Source organism: Oryx dammah, unplaced genomic scaffold (genome assembly GCF_014754425.2).
Source record: "Oryx dammah isolate SB20612 unplaced genomic scaffold, SCBI_Odam_1.1 HiC_scaffold_8, whole genome shotgun sequence".
Classification (NCBI taxonomy): Eukaryota; Metazoa; Chordata; class Mammalia; order Artiodactyla; family Bovidae; genus Oryx; species Oryx dammah.
This window is the reverse complement of record NW_024070192.1, coordinates 48,338,552-48,361,171: the sequence shown is the minus strand read 5'-3', so window position 1 is coordinate 48,361,171 and position 22,620 is coordinate 48,338,552. Positions and strand designations below refer to the sequence as shown.

Here is a 22,620-nt window from a genome sequence, read left to right as displayed (position 1 = left end):
GTTGTTTAAGTTTTTGAACTTGTTAGAAACGAATGACAACAAATCTGATACCTAATACTTTTTTAAAAAAATAACTGAAGTTTAAAAAATACTGCATTCAGTTATCTCTTCAGATCATCCAGCTAGAATTTGTTATTTTTATCTCAGACTCAAGGGAGGATGGCCTGGATAAAGTATTCCTGGTCATTTCCCAGCGACTGAAGTTGTATACAGCTATAATGCATCTGCTTATAGCCCAGTATGTTAGATTTCAGTATTTCTCTCTCCTAATCTGAAACTCTGATATGTGTAGTTTCTAGCCCATGTTTTACTAAAGTTCACACTCCTTATTGAACTGTTATATGAAATTTAATATACATAGCAAGGCATGGTCAAAGTAGATGTTTAGTAGAAAGCAGAATTTGAAAAAAAAAAAAGAAAGCAGAATTTGTTATCCATAGGGTAATCCTTTGTAAACATATACTTAGGAAAAAGAATTTCACTGTAATTTACTGATTGAGAAATTCAGTATCCTAGGATATTTTTTTGTTTCCAAGAGATAGATTCCTTAGACCAGTGAATGTGGAGTAGTTAGCAATACGAGGTTAAAAGTTTAGAACAGCTTGGGCAAAAGGTTTCTTCTTGCCTTGGCTATATTTATATGTAAGTGTTTGTTTGTTTATAGCTTTGAAGATGGCTGTAGTGGATATCTATCATTCCAGGTTAAAGGAGCGACAAAGACGAAAAAAGTAAGTCTGGGAAACCATCCTGCCTTCTTTTGCCTTTGGATTTTTGACCACGTATAGCCCATAAGAACAAGTTCCACTTGTGGCTTATCTTATGACCCTGAGGAATACCCTTAACTTCCTTGACTCTCAATTTTTCCATCTGTTAAAAGTTAATATTCTCCTTTTTTTTTTTTTTTTTTTGCTTTTTTTACCTCCTCCTTCCTTACCCCTTCCTTAATGTTATGACCAATGAATAATATGGGTATGTTCTTTTAAGGGAAAAAGCAACAAGAAAAATTCAAGATATTATTAAGTTGTTATGCTTTTTCTAATGCTCCATTCTGACTGCTGAGTTTTTATGAGAAATCTTATCTAAAAGGATTTCAAAGGAATCATGAGCAAGTTTTAGGCACTCTTGATTTTTCCTTCTCTTTGCAACAGAACAAAACCCATACATTCAGACTGAGAAATTATGGATCCCAGATCTCTGCTGGATTACAGAGACTTTTAATAGTTCAGGGAAGGGCACTCACAGGTGTGTGTGTATATATGCATAGGCATGTTACTAACTAGAGACACGGTGGCATCACAATGAGAAAAAGAAATAGGACTTAGGAGACGCTCTGGAGAGACCGAGACATGATCTGAAGTAAAACTTACTCTCTGCATATCTGGAGTTAGCTTCCAGTGAGCACTGAAGATTATTCAGCTATTCTTGAGAGAAGCTTCATTGCTAGGCAATAGAAATCAAAGGTTCCAGACATGGAACTCTGCATGGTTTACCTAAATTCTGTTCTGCTTAATGCAGTTAGAACTAGACAGTATTGTAGAACTCAGTTGTTGATCTCTATTAGATCTTGTGTTTTATGATGCCCTTCCATTAAACATGCAAAAGATTTATTTCAAATAGCTTCAAGGCATCCTGTGAATGTACAGTTGTAAACATTGAGTGTGTGATCATGGCACCCTTCTAGTTAACAGATTTCCCTTAAATGGTTATTCTCACTTATCATTTCCCTAAAGCTGAATAGATAATTTTTATGCCATGGACACAGATTCCCTTCTGTTTCATCTAAGTTATATTTGTGGGTGCTCCTTGATTCATCCAGCAAATAGTTATTGAGATTCTTCATTACCCAAGGGGAAGAAAAATACATGATACTTGAGAGCCTAAAATTGTGCTAGTGACTCACTGAGCTGCAGAACTTTGAGGGAAGTGGCTTCTCTGGACCTCAATATTCCCCCTTGTAGTATTTATGGTGTCTAATTAAAGCTGCCTGTGGAAGACATCGTTAAATGTGAAATTAATTATCATAGATAATTATGTTTTTCATTCTAGAATTATAAGAGACCATGGATTAATCAATCTTAGGAAGTTTCAATGTAAGTATCAGCATTTCTCTTTAATTTAAAATTTTTCCCATCATTATTGAATAGTTTTAAATCATTTATGGCAGTAGTTCTTTTTTTTTTTTTTTTTTAATTTATTTTTTATTTTACTTTACAATTCTGTATTGGTTTTGCCATACATTGACATGAATCCACCACGGGTGTACATGCGTTCCCAAACATGAACCCCCCTCCCACCCCCCTGGCAGTAGTTCTTAATCCAAGTTGCATATTAGCATCACTAGGGCTCGATAAAGGACAGAAATGATGTGGACCTAACAGAAGCAGAAGATATTAAGAAGAGGTGGCAAGAATACACAGAACTGTACAAAAAAGATCTTCAGGACCAGGATAATCACAATGGTGTGATCACTCACCTAGACCCAGACATCCTGGAATGTGAAATCAAGTGGGCCTTAGAAAACATCACTATGAACAAAGCTACTGGAGGTGGTGGAATTCCAGTAGAGCTGTTTCAAAATCCTGAAAGATGATGCTGTGAAAGTGCTGCACTCAATATGCCAGCAAATTTGGAAAACTCAGCAGTGGCCACAGGACTGGAAAAGGTCAGTTTTCATTCCAATCCCAAAGAAAGGCAATACCAAAGAATGCTCAAACTACCACACAATTGCACTCATCTCACACACTAGTAAAGTAATGCTCAAAATTCTCCAAGCCAGGCTTCAGCAACACATGAACCATGAACTTCCTGATGTTCAAGCTAGTCTTAGAAAAGGCAGAGGAACCAGAGATCAAATGGCCAACATCCAGTGGATCATCGAAAAAGCAAGAGAGTTCCAGAAAAACATCTGCTTTATTATGCCAAAGCCTTTGACTGTGTGGATCACAATAAACTGGAGAATTCTTCAAGAGATGGGACTACCAGACCACCTGACCTGCCTCTTGAGAAACCTATATGCAGGTCAGGAAGCAACAGTTAGAACTGGACATGAAACAACAGACTGGTTCTAAATAGGAAAAGGAGTATGTCAAGGCTGTGTATTGTCACCCTGCTTATTTAACTTCTGTGCAGAGTACATCATGAGAAACGCTGGACTGGAAGAAGCACAAGCTGAAATCAAGATTGCCGGGAGAAATATCAATAACCTCAGATATGCAGATGATACCACCCTTATGGCAGAAAGTGAAAAGCCTCTTGATGAAAGTGAAAGAGGAGAGTGAAAAAGTTGGCTTAAAGCTCAACATTCAGAAAACTAATATCATAGCATCTGGTCCCATCACTTCATGGGGAATAGATGGGGAAACAGTGGAAACAGTGTCAGACTTTATTTTTTGGGGCTCCAAAATCACTGCAGATGGTGACTGCAGCCATGAAATTAAAAGACGCTTACTCCTTGGAAGGAAAGTTATGACCAACCTAGATAGCATATTTAAAAGCAGAGACATTACTTTGCCAACTAAGGTCCGTCTAGTCAAGGCTATGGTTTTTCCAGTAGTCATGTATGGATGTGAGAGTTGGGACTGTGAAGAAAGCTGAGCGCCAAAGAATTGATGCTTTTGAACTGTGGTGTTGGAGAAGACTCTTGAGAGTCCCTTGGACTGCAAGGAGATCCAGCCAGTCCATTCTAAAGGAGATCAGTCCTGGGTGTTCTTTGGAAGGACTGATACTAAAGCTTGAAATACTTTGGCCACCTCATGCAAAGAGTTGACTCATTGGAAAAGACTCTGATACTGGGAGGGATTGGGGGCAGGAAGAAAAGGGGATGACAGAGGATGAGATGGCTGGATGGCATCATCAACTCAATGGACTTGAGTTTGGGTGAACTCTGGGAGTTGGTGATGGACAGGGAGGCCTGGCGTGCTGTGATTCATGGGGTGGCAAAGAGTCAGACAAGACTGAGTAACTGAACTGAACTGAGGAAGCTTTAAAAATTTATGATGCCTAACAGTCACCTCTAATTAAGTCAGAATCTCTGGAGGTAGAGCTCCAGCATCTATTTTTTAAAAGTCTTCAAAGCAATTCTCTTGTATACTAAGAGTTTCAAACTAGTAATATATAGTCAGTAACACTAGAATGAGAAATGTTTTTTAAATTAGTGTATTAATTAAAACCTGAATATTAATTGATCATTTTCCAAAACTGGATAGGATTGTGTTTCAGAATTATATGTTAAACATAATATAACTATAATCATCAGGTTGTGAAAATATTTTTACGGTAGGAATGAACGGAAAGTGACACCTTTATTTTGCATCGTGGGGGCGCTAACAAACGACATTAATATTACATGATGAAAAGAAACCTATAATGATTTTTGAGTGATTGCTAACTTTGACCTTACTCTTAAATATTGGTGATATCTAGGCTGGGCAGAAAGAGTTTCTCTACTTTTTCTTTTATACTGTAGAGTTTCTTCAGCACATAAGAATCATATCATAATAATTGCAGTATTTATATATGTTTATAATAGGTGTATGCCACAAGATTCTGTTTTGTAAAAGTAACCTAATGAGTTGTGCTTCATATGCTAGTTGATAGAATCTTACAGGGTTTGACACACTATGCCACTATCCCACTGGGAGGTCCAGGTCAGTCAGTCTTGGGTTGAATATCTTTTAACAGAGTCATGATCATAAGTAGGTTACATTTTATGTCCTTTAGTTTTTCATTTTCCACTACACATTTTTAAAGCGATTGTAGTGTTTTGATGATATCCCTTCTAATACTTACATAATATGTTATACCAATAACTTTACATATAATGTACGATGTGCTTAACCTGTCTTTATTACTGGATATTTAGCTTATTTTCAGTTTTTTAAAAATCATTACAAATAGCACAAAGGTAAAATTGTTTGTGAATAAAGCTTTGTCTGCCTTTAGAATTTTTTTAAGATAGATTCTGAGAAGTGGAATTACTAGGTCAAAGAACATGATTATTAAAAATGCTTAACACACGCTGCTAGATTGTTTCCTGAAAGATAGTTATATCAATTTATATTCCTTCTGCCAGTATACATTATTGCTTGTTTAACCTCCTCCTAATCGAGAGCTGTGGGTTTGCAAAAAGGACTCCAGGTCAACTCTCCCTTGCCCTTTCTGTCGACAATAATTGGTCATGTTCTGGTTGTGTGTTCCTATGTCTGAAATTGCTGGGCTTTTGGATTTTAACCTGTATGTAGTAGACCTTGACTTGCATAAATTCTGTTCCCAGCTGGTGGACAGAGGTCAGCTTAGCCTGTTTATTCTTTAACTGTTTTTTTACAGATAAAGCTGAGGGGAGGCTCTGTTGCTTCCAAAAAAGACATGGCATGTGCAGTGTAGTCTGAGAGGTTTTCACTTGTCATTGTACTGAATGCACGTGTGACTTTACTATCGTAGGCATAGGAGCTTTTTTCATCAAACTAAATTACTCCAAATTTTTGTATTATTCCTGTAGAAGTAGGGTTTTTTGGTGGTGAATAAAATGAATTTGTGGCTGCCCATCAAATCAGCCCCTAGAATTGGTGGGCAAGAATTTTCCTGCTAAGGAAGAGATTCATCTGAAAAGATGACAATTTAAGTAACTGTCGTAAGTAACAGCCTGTATTTTTAGCCTGAGAGTGGACAGAGCTAGCCTAGTTACTCTTATTGAAATGACTGAGTAGCAATTTGAGAATTCCTGATCATTCCAACCTACCAATTATTGTTGGTGGGTTTTCCTACCCCTCTTTTTGCTGATAGCTCTTTTTATTAGAAATTTGGTCAGTAGTGATCCTCAAAGGTGCTGATTCTGGCTACCTGTAAGGGTATCCCAGGTGGCATATATGACCATTTGCTTCCATGATAGTTATTAAAATATAACTTCATTCGTAGTATATTAAGTTGTGGTACTTAATTAAGTTTAGAGAAAGCAAAATGACCCATGTAGAGAGTGAAGAAGTAAACTCCTCGTTTGAGGATATGGAGTTACAGAGAGGATTTTTAGTGGGACATGGGGGAGATCACACACTTTGCCAGACTGACCTGCCTCTTCCAGATGAGTTAGCGTATCTGCGTGTCCCTTGTTCTGCAGAAGTCAGTACTGGAGATTCTGCCCTACATTGTTCCTAAGAATGCATGATCTGCCTTTAATCATCCTTCCTGTTACTGCCAGCACTTCCTGCCCCTGTGCAGATTGAGAGACAGCGAGGTGTGGGGGTCACCAGAGTGCAGGTGTTCTCTGGCCCTGACAGCGACCCTGAGACATAGTCCCTCTGGTTCTGTTAGATCATGATTAGTGTGCTGCATTCCCTAGCTTTCTGGTTTGCTTCCTGTTATGGGTAAATTAATCATGTGAGGTTAGGAATAATATTCTTCCATTTTACTACTTGTTAAAAAAAATACAGAAAACTTAGAAATCTTTATATTCTTTACTTTCTTTGTAGTAATGGAACGACGCTATCCCAAGGAAGTCCAAGATCTTTATGAAACAATGAGGCGATTTGCAAGGATAGTGGGGCCGGTGGAGCATGACAAGTTCATTGAAAGCCATGCATGTAGGTGGTTTTTTAACCTTGACTATATATTTCTCTGTGTGTGTATGTGTTTATATAAATAGGAATGATAATGGTGCTTTATGTGAAATTCTGTAAACAAATAAGTGGATTAAAAAAAAATTATTTCCTCCCCTTTATTGCTCTAAGATAAATTTGAAACTTCGGGAATGGAGAAGAAAGCTTAAAAATACTAGTGGCATCCCCCCGCCTCGCCCCCCTTAGATGAACAGTAGTTTAGTAGCTTTTCCCCCCATTTTTAATATGGGAGTTTGCAAATACATGGGAGTTCATTATACTGTGATATACGTGTATCCATCACCCAGCTTTAGCAGTTACCCATCCAGTGGCTGATCCGTTGTCATCTGTACCACCCATTCCTTTCCCATCCTCAACTGGATTATTTTGAAGCAAATCATATTATTTTGTTCATAATTATTTTAGTATTAAAACTAGTTTCTAGGTGGGGACAGAGTTGGCTGACTCATGGAAATAATATATAGCACTTCCATTATTTTCCTGCCTTTCTTCTCTGAGAGAGATCTACATAGTTACCATTTGATTTCTCACTATAAAAAATTGAAGTTGTTAAGGCAGTAACGCCTGGACTATAAAACAGTCTGGACTGAGGGGCTGAGTCTATGCCTTTCATCATGAGATTCAGGTATTTGATTTTGACTCCCAAATTTAGTTCAGGAAGGTACTTCATGAAGGCTTGTATCCTGTTGTCTTTGTGCAGATATTTCTTGCATGACATTGCAGGCATTTATCTGAACCGGCTTGGTTGTCCTCACAGACACCCTCTTTAGTTGGCATTCTTTGTGTGATTTATCCTGGGTGGCTGATCTTTACTTCCTGTCCCAGTTTGTACCATCCCTGGTTTATGTGTCACTCCAGGGAACTACACACCATGGATTGTCCAGGTTCTTCCTTCATCCTCTTTTTCAAAGCACCCAGATTTGAACATTCCATCATATAATAATCTGAGCAATGCAACCTGATCTGTGTGCTCAGAGGAGGCAGAAATCTTGGTTTATGGAAAACACACTGCTCTTTGTCCCTGTAAGAGAAAAGCTGTAAAGAAACCATCGGGAACTTGAGCACAGAATTTTGTCCTTCCCTTGCAAAAAGGTCTGTGTCATGTAATACCAGAGACAGGTTTCATACCGAAATTTGGCTTTGTGGCTAGAGCTTTTAACAAGGAATAAATAGAGCAGGGAAACTTGGTGGTTTAAGAAATTATATTCATTACTACTGTAGCTAAATGAATTCAGCCAGGTCACTATGAAGTTTTCTAAGAAACAATTCCAGCTGCTTTCTGCAACTGGAGACAGAAGCCAAAAGACCACTGCAGTACATTTTTGTCAGCTCTTAAGTAAAATTTCTAATGAGATAATAGCAACAATTAGGATTCCCCAAATGGAATTGCCTGGTCTTTTATAGAAGGCAGAATTACTGAAAATATTTAGCAGTAAAAGTGCTCATTGATGTTGATTTTGTTTTTCTGATTTTTCTCTGTCTTTTTTGGGGGGATAAACAGTGGAATTTGAACTCCGAAGGGAAATCAAAAGGCTCCAGGAATACAGGACGGCAGGCATTACCAATTTTTGTAGTAAGTATGTTTATGCTCCACACTAAATCAGAGGGCAGGTGCCTTCCAAACATATAAACAAGCTTTCACATTTCAGAATGAGTTTTTGATCTTTCCAAAAATTTTCATCTATTTAATCCTTATAAATACCATTATATGGATTATCTGAGGTGAAATAAAAAGTATGACAGAGTTGCTACTTTCGATTTAGGATTCTGTTGTGGCCTCTAAAGAAAAAAGATTTTGTATTCCAACTTTTAGCCTCAGCCTTTTTAAATTTAGTGATGATCTGATCATTCCCATTAAGCACACTTCAGTTGGTTCTAGGCACTTGCATCCCAGTTACTTGAGTTAGAGATGATTATATTCATGGCACCTAACCATTCACCATGTTTTGGACTGTACCCTTTATACTTCACCAACTTAAGAGAGGGACTTCTCTGGTGGCTCAGATGGTAAAGCATCTACCTACAATGTTAAGAGACCTGGGTTCAATCCTTGGGTTGGGAAGATCCCCTGGAGAAAGGAATGGCAGCCCACTCCAGTATTCTTGCCTGGAAAATCCCATGGACGGAGGAGCCTGGTGGGCTACATTCCATGGGGTAGCAAAGAGTCGGACATGACTGAGCGACTTCACTTTCACCTTAAGAGGTGGGTATTGTTATTCTCATTTAATAGAGAAGCTAAGGATGAAAGTGATTAACTAGTTGTAGTAGAGCCAGGTTGTAAGAGAAGACAGTTGTGTTAGCAGTTAAGAGCTGAAGTCTAGGCTTGAACAGCTTGGGTTTGGATTCTGGCTCTTTTACCAGATCTGTAATTCCATTTGTTTTCAATTTTCCAAGTCTCTTAGAGTTTCATGTGAAGATTAAATTAGAGATAATGCATGAAAACATAGTATAGTACCTGACGCACCAAGTCCTCAATAAATGGCAGTTTTTGTCGTTTTGTTGTTGTTTTGGGGATGGTCTTCAGCATTCTCTCCTTCCTGTTGGTTGAAAGCTATCACCCGTTCACCCAGTGCTCAAGTTCAGCCCAGCAAAATGGCTCTTTATTTCTAACATTGGAAACTGTTTACAAAATGAAATTTTATGTGGAGCACTAATCCATAAATAAAAGTGGAACTCCTTAGGTTGAAGTCTGATGATTCAGATCATATGTGGAGCCCAGGACCACTAGTATGTTCACAGTAATCCCTGAGATGTTTTCATGGTAAGCTGGGCCTCTGTGGAACTTGGCTTGAAACCCACTGGTTTGATATTTTGCATTTTTATACATTAATAGTGTGGAAAACACTATGCAGCTGTTAGCAAGATGCATGTAAAGACTCTGATGCCAGATTTGGGTTGCCTGATGCTGGCTGTCTCCAGGAAAGAGGTGACCAGAATAGTAATAGTCAATGAGGATTTATTTTTATTTGTAATCCTAACTGGTTTTTAAGGAACAGTGTATGTGTATAGCATTTGTGTGACTTGAAAAAAATACATGGATAGAAAAAATAGAGCAGGAAGTAAATATAACAGTATTAAGTTACTTTTAGGGGATGGTAATAGGAGCAACTCCAACTTTCTTTGTACTTTTCTGTTTTGGGGATTCCCTCTCTCACATTTCTTAAAGGTAGAAAAAGAATAAACACATTTTCATTTCTTATCAAGAAAGAGATTTCAAATTAGGGGAAATCACTTTGCTCTTAGAAAAATAATTCTGGAAGCAGTTTTTCAAAGGAAATTAAAAAACGACTGGGAATCCCCTGGGGTCCAATGGTTAGGGCTCTGTGCTTTCACTGCCATGGGCCTGGGTTTGATCCTTCGTTGGGGAACTAGGATGCCACGAGCTTCATAGCAAGGCCACAAAAATTAAAAATTAAAAAAGATGAACTGTTTGCTGATGAGTTAGGAAGCCCTTTGGTTAGTCCTGCTACCTTGTCATTGTAGTCACTTTTTTAACACCTACAGGTGCCAGAACCTATGATCACCTCAAGAAGACTCGAGAAGAGGAACGCCTCAAACGCACCATGCTCTCTGAGGTCCTCCAGTACATCCAGGACAGCAGTGCCTGCCAGCAGTGGCTCCGCCGGCAGGCTGACATGTGAGGAATTAGTCCGGGGGACAACTTCATGGAGCTTTTGGCCTTTACCTGTATTTTCAGACAGTCCCGTGGGTGCCGTACCCTAAACGGCAGAGCTGTAATAATTAGGTAGCTAGAAGAATTCAGAAAGCTGGAGCAGGCTGTCTCAAACAGTACAGTACTGACAGTTTTGAGAAATGTAACTGGCCTCCTAGAATCCCACTTTGCTACTTTGACCTTATTTTTTAAGATTAGTGTATTCCCTTGCCACACCTTCTTCTTCTGTATCTACTGATGTGATTTTCACTGGAAGATCAAATTCCTGCTTTTTGCTCATGAATGGTCTCTGTGATGTGCCACACCAGGACCTCTTCTTAACAAATCTAGGCAATTTCCTTCCCTGGAACAGATTTCCAGTTTCCTTCCCTGGAACAAATTTCCTTTCCTGAGTCGTGTGCAGTTGGGATAGCCTGTAAAAACATAGTCTAGTCTGTCTCATTACTTCTCTTCTAAGTAGCTGACCTGATAAATGTTACCCAGTCTCTCATGGGCTTTGGGAATTGCTTTCTTTGATGTGACATAAGTTTCAATTCCTCTTCTTTTTTGTAGTGATTCTGGCCTGAGTCCTTCTGTTCCCATGACTTCGAATTCAGGTAATTGTTTTTCAGGCTGGAGGAAGTCACAATTGTGGAGTTTTCATCCTGGGAATTATAGTGACCCAACAAACCCTCCCGCCTTTGTGGGAGCCAGGTGCTTAGGCAAAGGACTGGTGATTATTATACAGATTCATAAACATCAGCAAGTTGATAGAATCTTCACGGCCAAACAGGAACTTTCCTTGGGTTTACAGTACAAAGACAGAAGGAGAGGATCTCAGACAGGTGTTTTTTCTATTTTACCGATGTTCACAGGCAGTTTGTTTACTATGATTTTGTCTACCACAGACTTAAAGATTGTCTCACGGGATAATTTAAAGGCTTTGTATCCTATATAAGCAAGGAGGCACATTACTTGCCAGAAAAGTAAGACTTTCTTTATAAGTCAGAGACTTAAAAGTATTTCTCTTTCTTATCTCTTCTGGCATGTCCTATTTTGAGGTCAGTTTACAGGGCAAGATTAAGCCATATGATATCTGATAATCCTTGCTGCTTGGTAATTAATAAAGGGTAGTGTGGGGTGGTATTAGTTGTAGATGCTGATCTAAGAGCATGGTGTTCGTTTGCCTGTTTTCTTGGTTATCACTCATCCCTGCTCCATATGGTAGATTAGCCACTTCCTCTGATCAGAACGTAGAGACCACTCCACTGTTTACAGACTGGATAAGTTTCTCACATCCAAATCCTCCCCCAGTCTAAACACAGAAATAAGAAAATTTAATGTTGGCTGATTAAAGTGAATGAATGTACTTGACCTAGCTTCTTTGGTATTTGTGTTTTCTGAACCATTTGCACTCACTCTTGGTTGCTTCCTTGGCGGGCATCAGCTTCCCTCAGCTCCTAAGTGATTAGGTTGAGATGACCCTTTGCTCCTTTTCACACTCTGAGTTGCTCCTAAGGCAGTGCAGAGTTGGAAACCTGAATCACTGATCATAACATAGCCTCTCGGAACTGGTGAGGCATTTGAGTGATTGTAATCTCCGTTTCAGGGCATTTAGGGTCAGGCTAGGCCTAGGACTGCGGAGCAGCTCCTGTTCCCTCTGTTGATATTAAAGGGAAGCCTGCTTCGTTGCAGAGCGAGCTGTAACAGCCCCTCCCCCTGCTCTCCACCAGCTAAGCAGCACCCTGCCCCCATGAAGTGTAACGTAGTATTCTACATTTTCTTTTGCTTAACACAGTCCATTCACTCAAGTATACATTCAAAACAAATCCCCAGAGTTGCGCACATCAGGCTTCCCATCCTGGGCAGTGACCTCGTGCTTGGGTCTCTTTCTCAAGGTATGTGAGTTCACCTCAGCCTCTGCTTTGCCATATACTGGCTCATTGTTCCTCTGTGTGGGTCTTTCAGGTAAACAGGGCTACTTTGGGAGGAACAGGTATTCTCTCAAATAATACATAATGAAGGCCCTTTTGCTGGCCTGACTCTGCCTTTGATCTCAAGGTGAATGGTGCCTGGGTAATTACGATGTTTGCCTGCTGGCAGGATGGCCAGTGTTAGGGAATGTCTCTCCTGCAGAGTTGTTATTTCCATTCATCAGCTGTCAAGACAGGCGGCATGTGACCTTTCTTAACTGGATGACATCTGGGCTGTAGATTTTAGAATCTTCTACTGGGTTAGGAAGAATAATCTTATTTGACTCTGAGGTATGTGTGATTATATGTGCATTTTATCAAGGCAAAGGACACTTGACTTACCTTTTTTTTTTGAATCTTTTCTTTCTTATCTTATTTTTGGCTGTGCTGGGTCTTTGTTGCTCTCGTGTGGGCTTGCTTGCTTAGTTGCAGCAAGTAGGGGCTGCTCTTCGCTGCAGTGTGTGGGCCTCTCCTCGTAGTGGCGTCTCTCGTTGCAGAGCACAGGCCCTGGGCGCAAGGGCTTCAGCAGCTGCAGCGCAGAGACTCCAGGGCTGTCAGGGACACGGGCTTAGTTACTCTGCAGCACGTGCAGTCTTCCCCAGCCAGGGAGTGGACCTGTGTCCCCTGCGTTGGCAGGCACAATATTTTCCATGGCACCCCTAGGGAAGTCCTTGACTTACTGTTTTTATTTTCAAGTGAACTTTGGGGTACCTGATGTATAGTAGTTTTGTACCTAACAGGCCTGACCATGCTGAACTTTGTTACACTTTTTACTCCTGAGGTACTGTCTCTTACAAAATACATACCTTTTTCTGTCTGTATCTATAGGTAGACGAAGTGCACCGCCCTTGAACCTCACTGGCCTCCCTGGCACAGAGAAGTTGAATGAGAAAGAAAAGGAGGTAACAAAAAGAAGGGGGAGCTGGTTAGAGGAAAGAGAGTAGGGGCCGGTTATTCACTGAGTTGTTGTGAAAAACACGTTACAGGATCAAACCCATTTTGCTCTGCTCACATCACACACGTGCATGTTCAGCTCTGGTCATCCTCAAGGTCTCTGGGTTAAAGAAGCAACCTTAGCAGGTCTCAGGGACTCCTTTCCTCATCACCCTGCCACCGTTCATCTGCTGGGAGAAGAGCATATGATACATAAATCTAAATAATACCAACTGTCATTTATTGAGCATTTACCATGAACCAGATACTGTACTAAGTACTTATTTACTGAATTTAATTTTTTACAAACTTAAAATAACTTGTAAATGGAAATGGTTATTTCCTATAAGAGTGGGCACTTTCAGAAGTTCTCCTCTTATTCCAACAATATGACCATTACTTAAAAGATTTTTGAATTGTCTCCATGGTATAAGCGCAAAAGAGGAATCGATCATATATAGTCACACATTAATTTTGATTAAAAAAGCCATGACCTACTTTTCTTTTCCACTGTAATCACTTAATCCCTGGATGTGTCTTCTTATGACTGTTAGGTGTTTCTAAACTTTTAAGTCCAGCCTCAGATGAATCATCATCAAACGTTTCCCAAAGAATGTGTGACAACTCTCAAGTCCATTCCAAAGAGGAGTTCCTCCTTCGTTCCTTGTGTACTCTTTTTATAGTTCACAGGATCAGTGTCCTCATCTGCCACTCCGTATCAGAAATTCAGGTCAGACAGAATGGAATAGGGCCTAGTATTAGACTTCTGTTTTACTCAGTAGGAACAGTGAAGATGAGCGTGGGAGGAGATGGGAGTGTATGTTATATCCAAGTGTTGCTGAAGAAGGATTGCCATTTTGATTCAAGTGTGGAATGACCCAGAGTTTCAAGCAGTTTTTTATCCTTAACCGCAAAATGGTGACCTCAGACTGTTCATTGCTGGATAAATGGTAGGTGAACTGGAATTAAACCAGCTTTTTGGATCTTTAGCCGTTAAAGTGACCTCTTCGCAAGATCTCTAGACCTCCTTTCCCTCCAATGTAGGAAGTGTAATCACAAAAGTAGGGACTGTGGGCTTATGCTGATACCAGAAATAATGTGATTCACACTTGGGAACCCAAGTGTCAGCACCCCAACCCCGGGCCCTGCGACTCTTCCCTGATGGGCTGGGCCCGACCGTGCCGGGCCTCTTCCCCAGGCCAGTCCTCAGGACACGGACTTGCACCCGCAACAAACCCCGAGGAGCTGGCTGATAGGTGCCGCAGCTCTCCCGGCATCACCCTCAGCCTTTTTCTGTCTCCTAAGACTATTCTCACCAAAGAAAAGACGGAATGGAATGTGGTCTAGCCACCAGCAGCTCCTGTAAATAGTTGGAGGTTGATGTCACTCTTTACACTTTATTATGGCTATACCTGCTGGATTAAATTTTAAGACTGACAGATGTTAATGTTGATTAAATTTGCCATGTCTTGCAGCTCTGTCAGATGGTGAGGTTGGTCCCGGGAGCCTATTTAGAATACAAATCTGCTTTATTGAACGAATGTAACAAGCAAGGAGGCTTGAGACTGGCACAGGCAAGAGCACTCATCAAGATAGACGTGAACAAAACCCGGAAAATCTATGATTTCCTCATCCGAGAAGGATACATCACCAAAGCCTGAGGCTCCCCTGGAGTGTGGTGGGCCAAAGGACCGCACGGGCTTTCTGGAGCCTTGTTTTTGAACTGAATTCTCATTGTGAAAAGAGGGGAAGAACAAAGGAAATCTTCAGTTTTATTAGTGTCTGCTTTCTTCTCCACCCTGCTTTAAAATACTCCTCTTGTTGGTATTGTACTGCAGTTATGTGCTAGATAAGCTATTGTTAATTGTGTGTGGGCATTCATTCCTAACACCTCTTGTAACTAAAACAAGAACCATAGTACCTCACATCACAGTGTTAGTAAAAATAGAACTAAACCAGTATGTAATCCCAGGAGTCCAGGTCAGATCCTTGTACCTGCTTGGGAGGTTGGTTTTCTGATTATGTTTTGCCTTCAAACGTTACAGGCAGATTTAAAATAAAGAGGTTATAGTGAGAGAAAGCGTTCTCTTTCTGTCTGAGGGTTTCTTTTTAAGCTGACAACTTATGTTTATGAGTAGAAAGGAGGAAAACCTCCCCATGATGGTCTTGTCCCAAACTGTACTTTGAACTTGAATGTCTGGCTATGTAATCTGCAGTCCGACTATCTAATCGGCAGAAGACTTTTGAGGAGGTAGCAATGGATATAAAATGTCTGTTATTTTTAGAATTGATTAAAATGTTTTGCTACTTAGTTTGTGGGTGTGTCAAATATTCTGGTAACTAAAGCACACTTAGGGTGCTGGATGCCCACATGTGTCTTGGGCTCACCCCTGTTGTCACCGGGGGCTTCCCGGGATACCAGGTCCCCGAGGAGGGAGATGATTCAGTTAATTTCAGCGTTGCTTGGATGAGACCTGAACCCTAGTTTCTCAATGGTAAAAGGGTAGCCTACAAGAAGAGCTACTTTTAAAACAAAAGGAACGCCTTTTCATGTGTGGAACTCACTAGATATGAGGGTGAGTGACTCCACCACATCTGAAAGTTGGTCCTTAAATCCTTTTGCACAGTAGGAAGCCAGACTCAGAGGGCTATCCCTATTCTGTTGGAAGCAAACAGAATCTTCACGGATTACCTCCAATAGCTGACTGATTCTTTAGTTCTTTCATCATTCAAAATACCTAATTCAAATATCGTATACTTGGTTGGAAATATCGGCATAGACTTCTTGGCTGATGTAAATATGTATGTGGTTTGCTAATGGACTTCATCTAGGGTTTACAAATGAAAAGGAAACTCTTGGGATCTGAAGGAATTAGAATAAAGGACTTAAGGATTTTAAAAGGGTGTCTTGTGGTTTTCTTTTTTTTTGTTGTTGTTGTTTTCTTGACATAGTCCTATCTTTAGAAAACATAGTCTATCACCACCATCACCCCAAGTTGATTATAAAGGGATTGCCTCTTTTTTTTTTCTTTTTTTTAATGCTAAGACTTTTAAAAAATATTTTTATTTATTATTTTTGGCTGCACCGGGTCTTCGTTGCTGCACATGGGCTTTCTCTAGTTGTGGTGCTCGGGCTTCTCATTTCTGTGACCTCTCTTGTGGCATACGGGCTCTAGAGCGTGGGCTCAGAAGTTGTGGCGCACGGGCTTAGTTGCCCCTCGGCATGTGGAGTCCTCCCAGACCAGGGATCCAACGCGTGTCCCCTGCATTGGCAGGCAGATTCCTAACCACTGGGCCCCCAGGGAAGTCCAGCCTCTTTGAAGTATTGTTCTCAGAGTGCACTAGATGTCAGTGTCTGGTGATGTCTGCTGTGGTCCGCGGTCCTTAATCTTGATTAAGGAAGGCTTCCTGGGAGAGGTGAGGGGGATAAAATGGCAGATGGAAGAGGGAGACTGTTCCAGACATTGTGGGTGGAGGAGGATGTGGAGACAGCCCTGGGAGTAAGGAAAATGGTGCCAAGAGATTTAGTTGGCTAAGACACAAGGGGCAGCTGTGGTGGTTTGGAGTGGGAGGACGGCGGGACAGTCTGATAGAAACCTTGGATCCAGTTGAAGTCTGAAAAGCTGATTGGGGAATCAGATTTGATGAAAATGGCATGGTTGAAAATAGTGACAAAAATAAGGCTGTAATTTCAAAAGACTGGAGTTTAGAAAGTAGGATTATTATGGTTTTGGTAAACCCAATTTTGCAGAATTTAAGACTTAGAATTCTAGGGGGTTTCTCAAACCAAGCCATAATTTTGGGTGAGGAGTAAAAAGGAGTCACTATCCTTTTGCATTTATAATAGAAAAGCATTTGCTGATGATACTTGATGTCGCTAACTAGCTTACTACATTATTTCCTTCCTTCCTTCTTGTCACCAAAGGAAGGCCCTTCTTACTAAAAATCCAGAGCTAGCAAGAACTTTTCAAAGAATACTCCATCCTTCCCCTTTTCTGCTAGATGGAATTGGCCATAAGCCAACTACATTGATATAGGTCTTTCTTGGTCCAGATCATCTCAGAAGGAGGAAAGTTTAAAACTCAACAGCAATGAACAATGAATAAAGACCTTTACCTGTGAGGGATTTTTATTACAATTTAAAGGATTTCTGTTGGAACTTTTTCTTTCTGTTCAGTGACCCCTTCTTGTGCTCAGAGACCTTAACAGTCTCTACTGAAACAAACTATTTGTGATTTATCTCTTCTTGGGTTCCGGTTTTCATCCTTTTATTGTTTACAACTCCCCCCACCCCAAGCGCCCGTTTTAAATCTGGAACTTGGTTAACCAGTCACTGCTAAATGATAAGAACAAACTTCCCAGTTTTGAGTAATGAGATCCTCAGCTTGTGGTTACGGGAAAGGGAAGAAGACCAGTGACATTCATCAATAACAAAGTTCTACTTGGGAACTTTAGGAAAAATGTAGATATATAATAACTAAAGTTTCCAGCATGATGAGTCAGAAGAAGACCAAACTTAACAAAGAGAAGCTTTGGAAAGCTAACTCGTTTGTAACTCTGAAACACCTTGCCTAGTTTCCAGGCAAGAGAGCTGTACTGTGTTCTAAACAGCATTCTGGAATATTGCCCATTCTTTTTTTTAAATTTATTAATTTGGCTGTGCCGGATCTTGCTTGTGGCACATAGATAGGGTGTTTAGTTGCAGCACTTGGAATCTAGTTCCCTGACCATGGATTGAACCAAGACCCCTTGCCCTGGGAGCATGGAATCTTAGCCATTGGACCATCAGGGAAGTCCCTCGCCCATTTATTTTTAAGGATGTCTTTGTAGATACCTTATACACTGTTACTAACACAAAAAGCTTTCCTACACCTTACATGTATCTGGCTTTTTAATGTGAATTTCTGAAAGTTAGTTCCATTCAACAGGAAGCTTTGCTTTCCTTTCTAGTGTGTTCGGCTGGGTGTGAGTAACCTCTCCCATATCAGCCAGAAAGGACCACCTCTGCTACAGTGGGACACTGCCATGTCTGTGGCCTGTGCACAAGAGGTAGCCCAGCTATAATAAAGACTTTCCCTTCAATCGGACACAATAACCAGCCCTCTGCATGAAATGTGATACTGATCTCGGGGTGCAAGGAGAGCCAGAGCAGCCTGGACAGGATGGCAGTGGTCGTGCTGACTCAGACACTTGTTCTGGGAGAGGGAACAGTAGTGAAGAGTAGCTTGCAAGTATCTTGGAACCTACGTCTCCTATCCACGGAGTCCTCATTGGCATTGTGTGCTGCTTCTGAGGACTAGAGGGTGGGGACAGGTAAATCATTTCCCAGAAACTTGGAAAGCCGGTTTTTGTATCTAATGGAGGCAGTTCTTTGTCTGTTCATTGTTTGCCTTGTTGCTTTGGCTTCTACCAGTTGAGATGCACTGAGATAAACTGCCCTTTGATTCAACTGACCAGGTTTACAAGGCAAGAGACACAGGTACTTGAAGGATAAATGTCTTGCATCTGACATTAAAATTCCTTTGTCACTATGAGTTACTTGCTTGGTATGCATTACGTACTGGGCCCCCTTCCGTGTTAAGAGTAGGAATAAGGAAGTTGAGATGAGAATGTGGAAAATGACCATTAAAATGTTTAATGCCCCAAACTGAAAGCTACAAAAAATTTTATTTAATAGATACAGCCTATAAAATAGGTGGAGAAGGAAATGGCAACCCACTCCAGTACTCTTGCCTGGAGAATCCCATGGACGGAGGAGCTTGGTGGGCTACAGTCCATGGGTCGCAAAGTTGGACACGACTGAGCGACTTCACTTTAACTTTATAGAATAGGCTGGATTTCTGTGGCAGCAGATAAACCATTTGATTGAATTAATCTCATGTTCTTAATCGAGCCACACGGTTTTTCAGCTGTCTCTGGCCTCCCTGGAGGTCTTACGTGACAGCTCTCAGGTTCAGTTCAGTTCAGTTCAGTAGCTCAGTCGTGTCCGACTCTTTGAGACCCCGTGAGTCGCAGCACGCCAGGCCTCCCTGTCCATCACCAACTCCTGGAATTCACTCAGAGTCACGTCCATCAAGTCAGTGATGCCATCCAGCCTTCTCATCCTCTGTCGTCCCCTTCTCCTGCCCCCAATCCCTCCCAGCATCAAAGTCTTCAAAGAGTCAACTCTTCATATGAGGTGGCCAAAGTACTGGAGTTTCAGCTTCACCATCATTCCTTCCAAAGAAATCCCAGGGCTGATCTTCAGAATGGACTGGTTGGATCTCCTTTCAGTCCAAGGGATTCACAAGAGTCTTCTCCAACACCACAGTTCAAAAGCATCAGTTCTTCAGCGCTCAGCCTTCTTCACAGTCCAACTCTCACATCCATACATGACTACTGGAAAAACCATAGCCTTGACTAGATGGACCTTAGTTGGCAAAGTAATGTCTCTGCTTTTGAATATGCTATCTAGGTTGCTCGTAACTTTTCTTCCAAGGAGTAAGCATCTTTTAATTTCATGGCTGCAATCACCATCTGCAGTGATTTTGGAGCCCCCCAAAATAAAGTCTGACACTGTTCCCCCTGTTTCTCCATCTATTTCCCATGGAGTTATGGGACCGGATACCATGATCTTCATTTTCTGAATGTTGAGCTTTAAGCCAACTTTTTCACTCTCTTTTACTTTCATCAAGAGGCTTTTTAGTTGCTCTTCACTTTCTGCCATAAGGGTGGTGTCATCTGCATATCTGAGGTTATTGATATTTCTCCCGGCAATCTTGATTCCAGCTTGTGTTTCTTCCAGTCTAGTGTTTCTCATGATGTACTCTGCATAGAAGTTAAATAAGCAGGATGACAATATACTGCCTTGACGTACTCCTTTTCCTTTCCATTCCAGTTCTAACTGTTGCTTCCTGGCCTGCATACAGATTTCTCAAGAGGCAGGTCAGGTGATCTGGTATTCCCATCTCTTTCAGAATTTTCCACAGTTTATTGTGATCCACACAGTCAAAGGCTTTGGCATAGTCAATAAAGCAGAACTAGATGTTTTTCTGGAACTCTCTTGCTCTTTCCATGATCCAGTGGATGTTGGCCATTTGATCTCTGGTTCCTCTGCCTTTTCTAAAACCAGCTTGAACATCTGGAAGTTCACGGTTCATGTACTGCTGAAGCCTGGCTTGAAGAATTTTGAGCATTACTTTATTAGCGTGTGAGATGAGTGCAATTGTGTGGTAGTTTGAGCATTCTTTGGCATTGCCTTTCTTTGGGATTGGAATGAAAACTGACCTTTTCCAGTCCTGTGGCCACTGCTGAGTTTTCCAAATTTGCTGGCATATTGAGTGCAGCACTTTCACAGCATCATCTTTCAGGATTTGAAATAGCTCTACTGGAATTCCATCACCTCCACTAGCTTTGTTCGTAGTGATGGTTTCTAAGGCCCATTTGACTTCACATTCCAGGATGTCTGGGTCTAGATGAGTGATCACACCATCGTGATTATCCGGGTTGTGAAGATCCTTTTTGTACAGTTCTTCTGTGTATTCTTGCCACCTCTTCTTAATATCTTCTGCTTCTGTTAGGTCCATACCATTTCTGTCCTTTATCGAGCCCATCTTTGCATGAAATGTTCCCTTGATATCTCTAATTTTCTTGAAGAGATCTCTAGTCTTTCCCTTCTGTTCTTTTCCTCTGTTTCTTTGCATTGATCACTGAAGAAGGCTTTCTTATCTCTTGTTGCTATTCTTTGGAACTCTGCATTCAGATGCTTATATCTTTCCTTTTCTCCTTTGCTTTTTGCTTCTCTTCTTTTCACAGCTATTTGTAAGGCCTCCCCAGACAGCCATTTTGCTTTTTTGCATTTCTTTTCCATGGGGATGGTCTTGATCCCTGTCTCCTGTACAGTGTCACAAACCTCCGTCCGTAGTTCATCAGGCTGTCTATCAGATCTAGGCCCTTAAATCTATTTCTCACTTCCACTGTATAATCATAAGGGATTTGATTGAGGTCATACCTGAATGGTCTAGCGGTTTTCCCTACTTTCTTCAATTTGAGTCTGAATTTGGTAATAAGGAGTTCATGATCTGAGCCACAGTCAGCTCCTGGTCTTGTTTTTGTTGACTGTATAGAGCTTCTCCATCTTTTGCTGCAAAGAAGATAATCAGTCTGATTTCGGTGTTGACTATCTGGTGATGTCCATGTGTAGAGTCTTCTCTAGTGTTGTTGGAAGAGGGTGTTTGCTATGACCAGTGCATTATCTTGGCAAAACTCTATTAGTCTTTGCCCTGCTTCATTCCGTATTCCAAGGCCAAATTTGCCTGTTACTCCAGGTGTTTCTTGACTTCCTACTTTTGCATTCCAGTCCCCTATAACGAAAAGGACATCTTTTTTGGGTGTCAGTTCTAAAAGGTCTTGTAGGTCTTCATAGAACCGTTCAGCTTCAGCTTTTTCAGCATTACTGGTTGGGGCATAGACTTGGATTACTGTGATATTGAATGATTTGCCTTGGAAGCGAACAGAGATCATTGTGTTGTTTTTGAGATTGCATCCAAGTACTGCATTTCAGACTCTTCTGTTGACCATGATGGCTACTCCATTTCTTCTAAGGGATTCTTGCCTGCAGTAGTAGATATAATGGTCATCTGAGTTTGGCGGTTAATCTTGCCTTGGTCCAGAGTTATGTTGATCAGAAGTAGCATCTCAGGAAGTGTGGAGAGGAGAAGGCCTCACAATTGTTTGAAGAAGCTAGCACTTTATTATTAATCAAAGCAAAAAATGCTAAAATGCTGTCATCACCATTGTGAACTGACCGCTAAGTGCCAACTCATAACACTTCCAATGTACCTCTCTCCTCCCCGGAGAGCTTTCCTTCCAAGTACACTCCCCGTTTCTGTATTGGTGGCTAACCTAACCCTCTTTTCTCTCATTAAACGATAGATAACTATTTGAATTCCCCGTTTCCCTGCCCCCCATTATCACAACATAAAACATTATTTTAAGAAATAAAAAAATACTGGGACCTGCACTGTGGAGTTTAATGTTCCCAAACAATATACCCTATTGGAAAACTCAGTTGGGACTAGGTATCTGATGTTCTTATTTCAGTTTCCAACCTTAGGATGTTGTCTAAGATGAAAAAGGCCATTTTCAGGGTAATTTAATCGCTTTTCCCCACAATCATTGAAAAGGGATGAGAAGTTCAGAAGTGCCATGAAGACACCGGCTCCCAAGTACCAGGGGCCTCAGAGATGGGTGAACTGATAAGAACGCTCAGGAGAGGAGTAGAGCGCCGCAGTGGGCCAGCCTTTACAGCCTGGGAATTTGCTTTGCCTTTGAGAGGTGGAACAGTTTTCCCACACAGTATCCCGTTGGGAGCCTCTTTTAAGCAAAGTCAAGCTGCAGCAGAAAAGCCACTGGACTGGGGGCAGGAGCCAGAGCCCAATTTTTTTTTGCCTAGAGGATGACATCTTTATAT

The 22,620-nt window shown here is 41.0% G+C and overlaps 1 protein-coding gene across 3 annotated transcripts in view; it reads left to right on the top strand.

Annotated features, from left to right (window-relative positions):
- Positions 1-16,070, top strand: part of TADA2A (transcriptional adaptor 2A) — a 45,913-nt gene extending 29,843 nt beyond the window's left edge. For all 3 annotated transcript variants that reach the window (XM_040244109.1, XM_040244108.1, XM_040244110.1), the window contains exons 9-16: positions 665-728; positions 2,047-2,090; positions 6,465-6,575; positions 8,113-8,184; positions 10,116-10,248; positions 10,837-10,880; positions 13,065-13,138; positions 14,645-16,070. In XM_040244109.1, coding sequence (XP_040100043.1) covers positions 665-728; positions 2,047-2,090; positions 6,465-6,575; positions 8,113-8,184; positions 10,116-10,248; positions 10,837-10,880; positions 13,065-13,138; positions 14,645-14,830 — 728 coding nt within the window. In that variant the 3' untranslated portion in view covers positions 14,831-16,070. The remainder of the gene's footprint in view (positions 1-664; positions 729-2,046; positions 2,091-6,464; positions 6,576-8,112; positions 8,185-10,115; positions 10,249-10,836; positions 10,881-13,064; positions 13,139-14,644) is intronic.
- Positions 16,071-22,620: the final 6,550 nt, after the last annotated feature.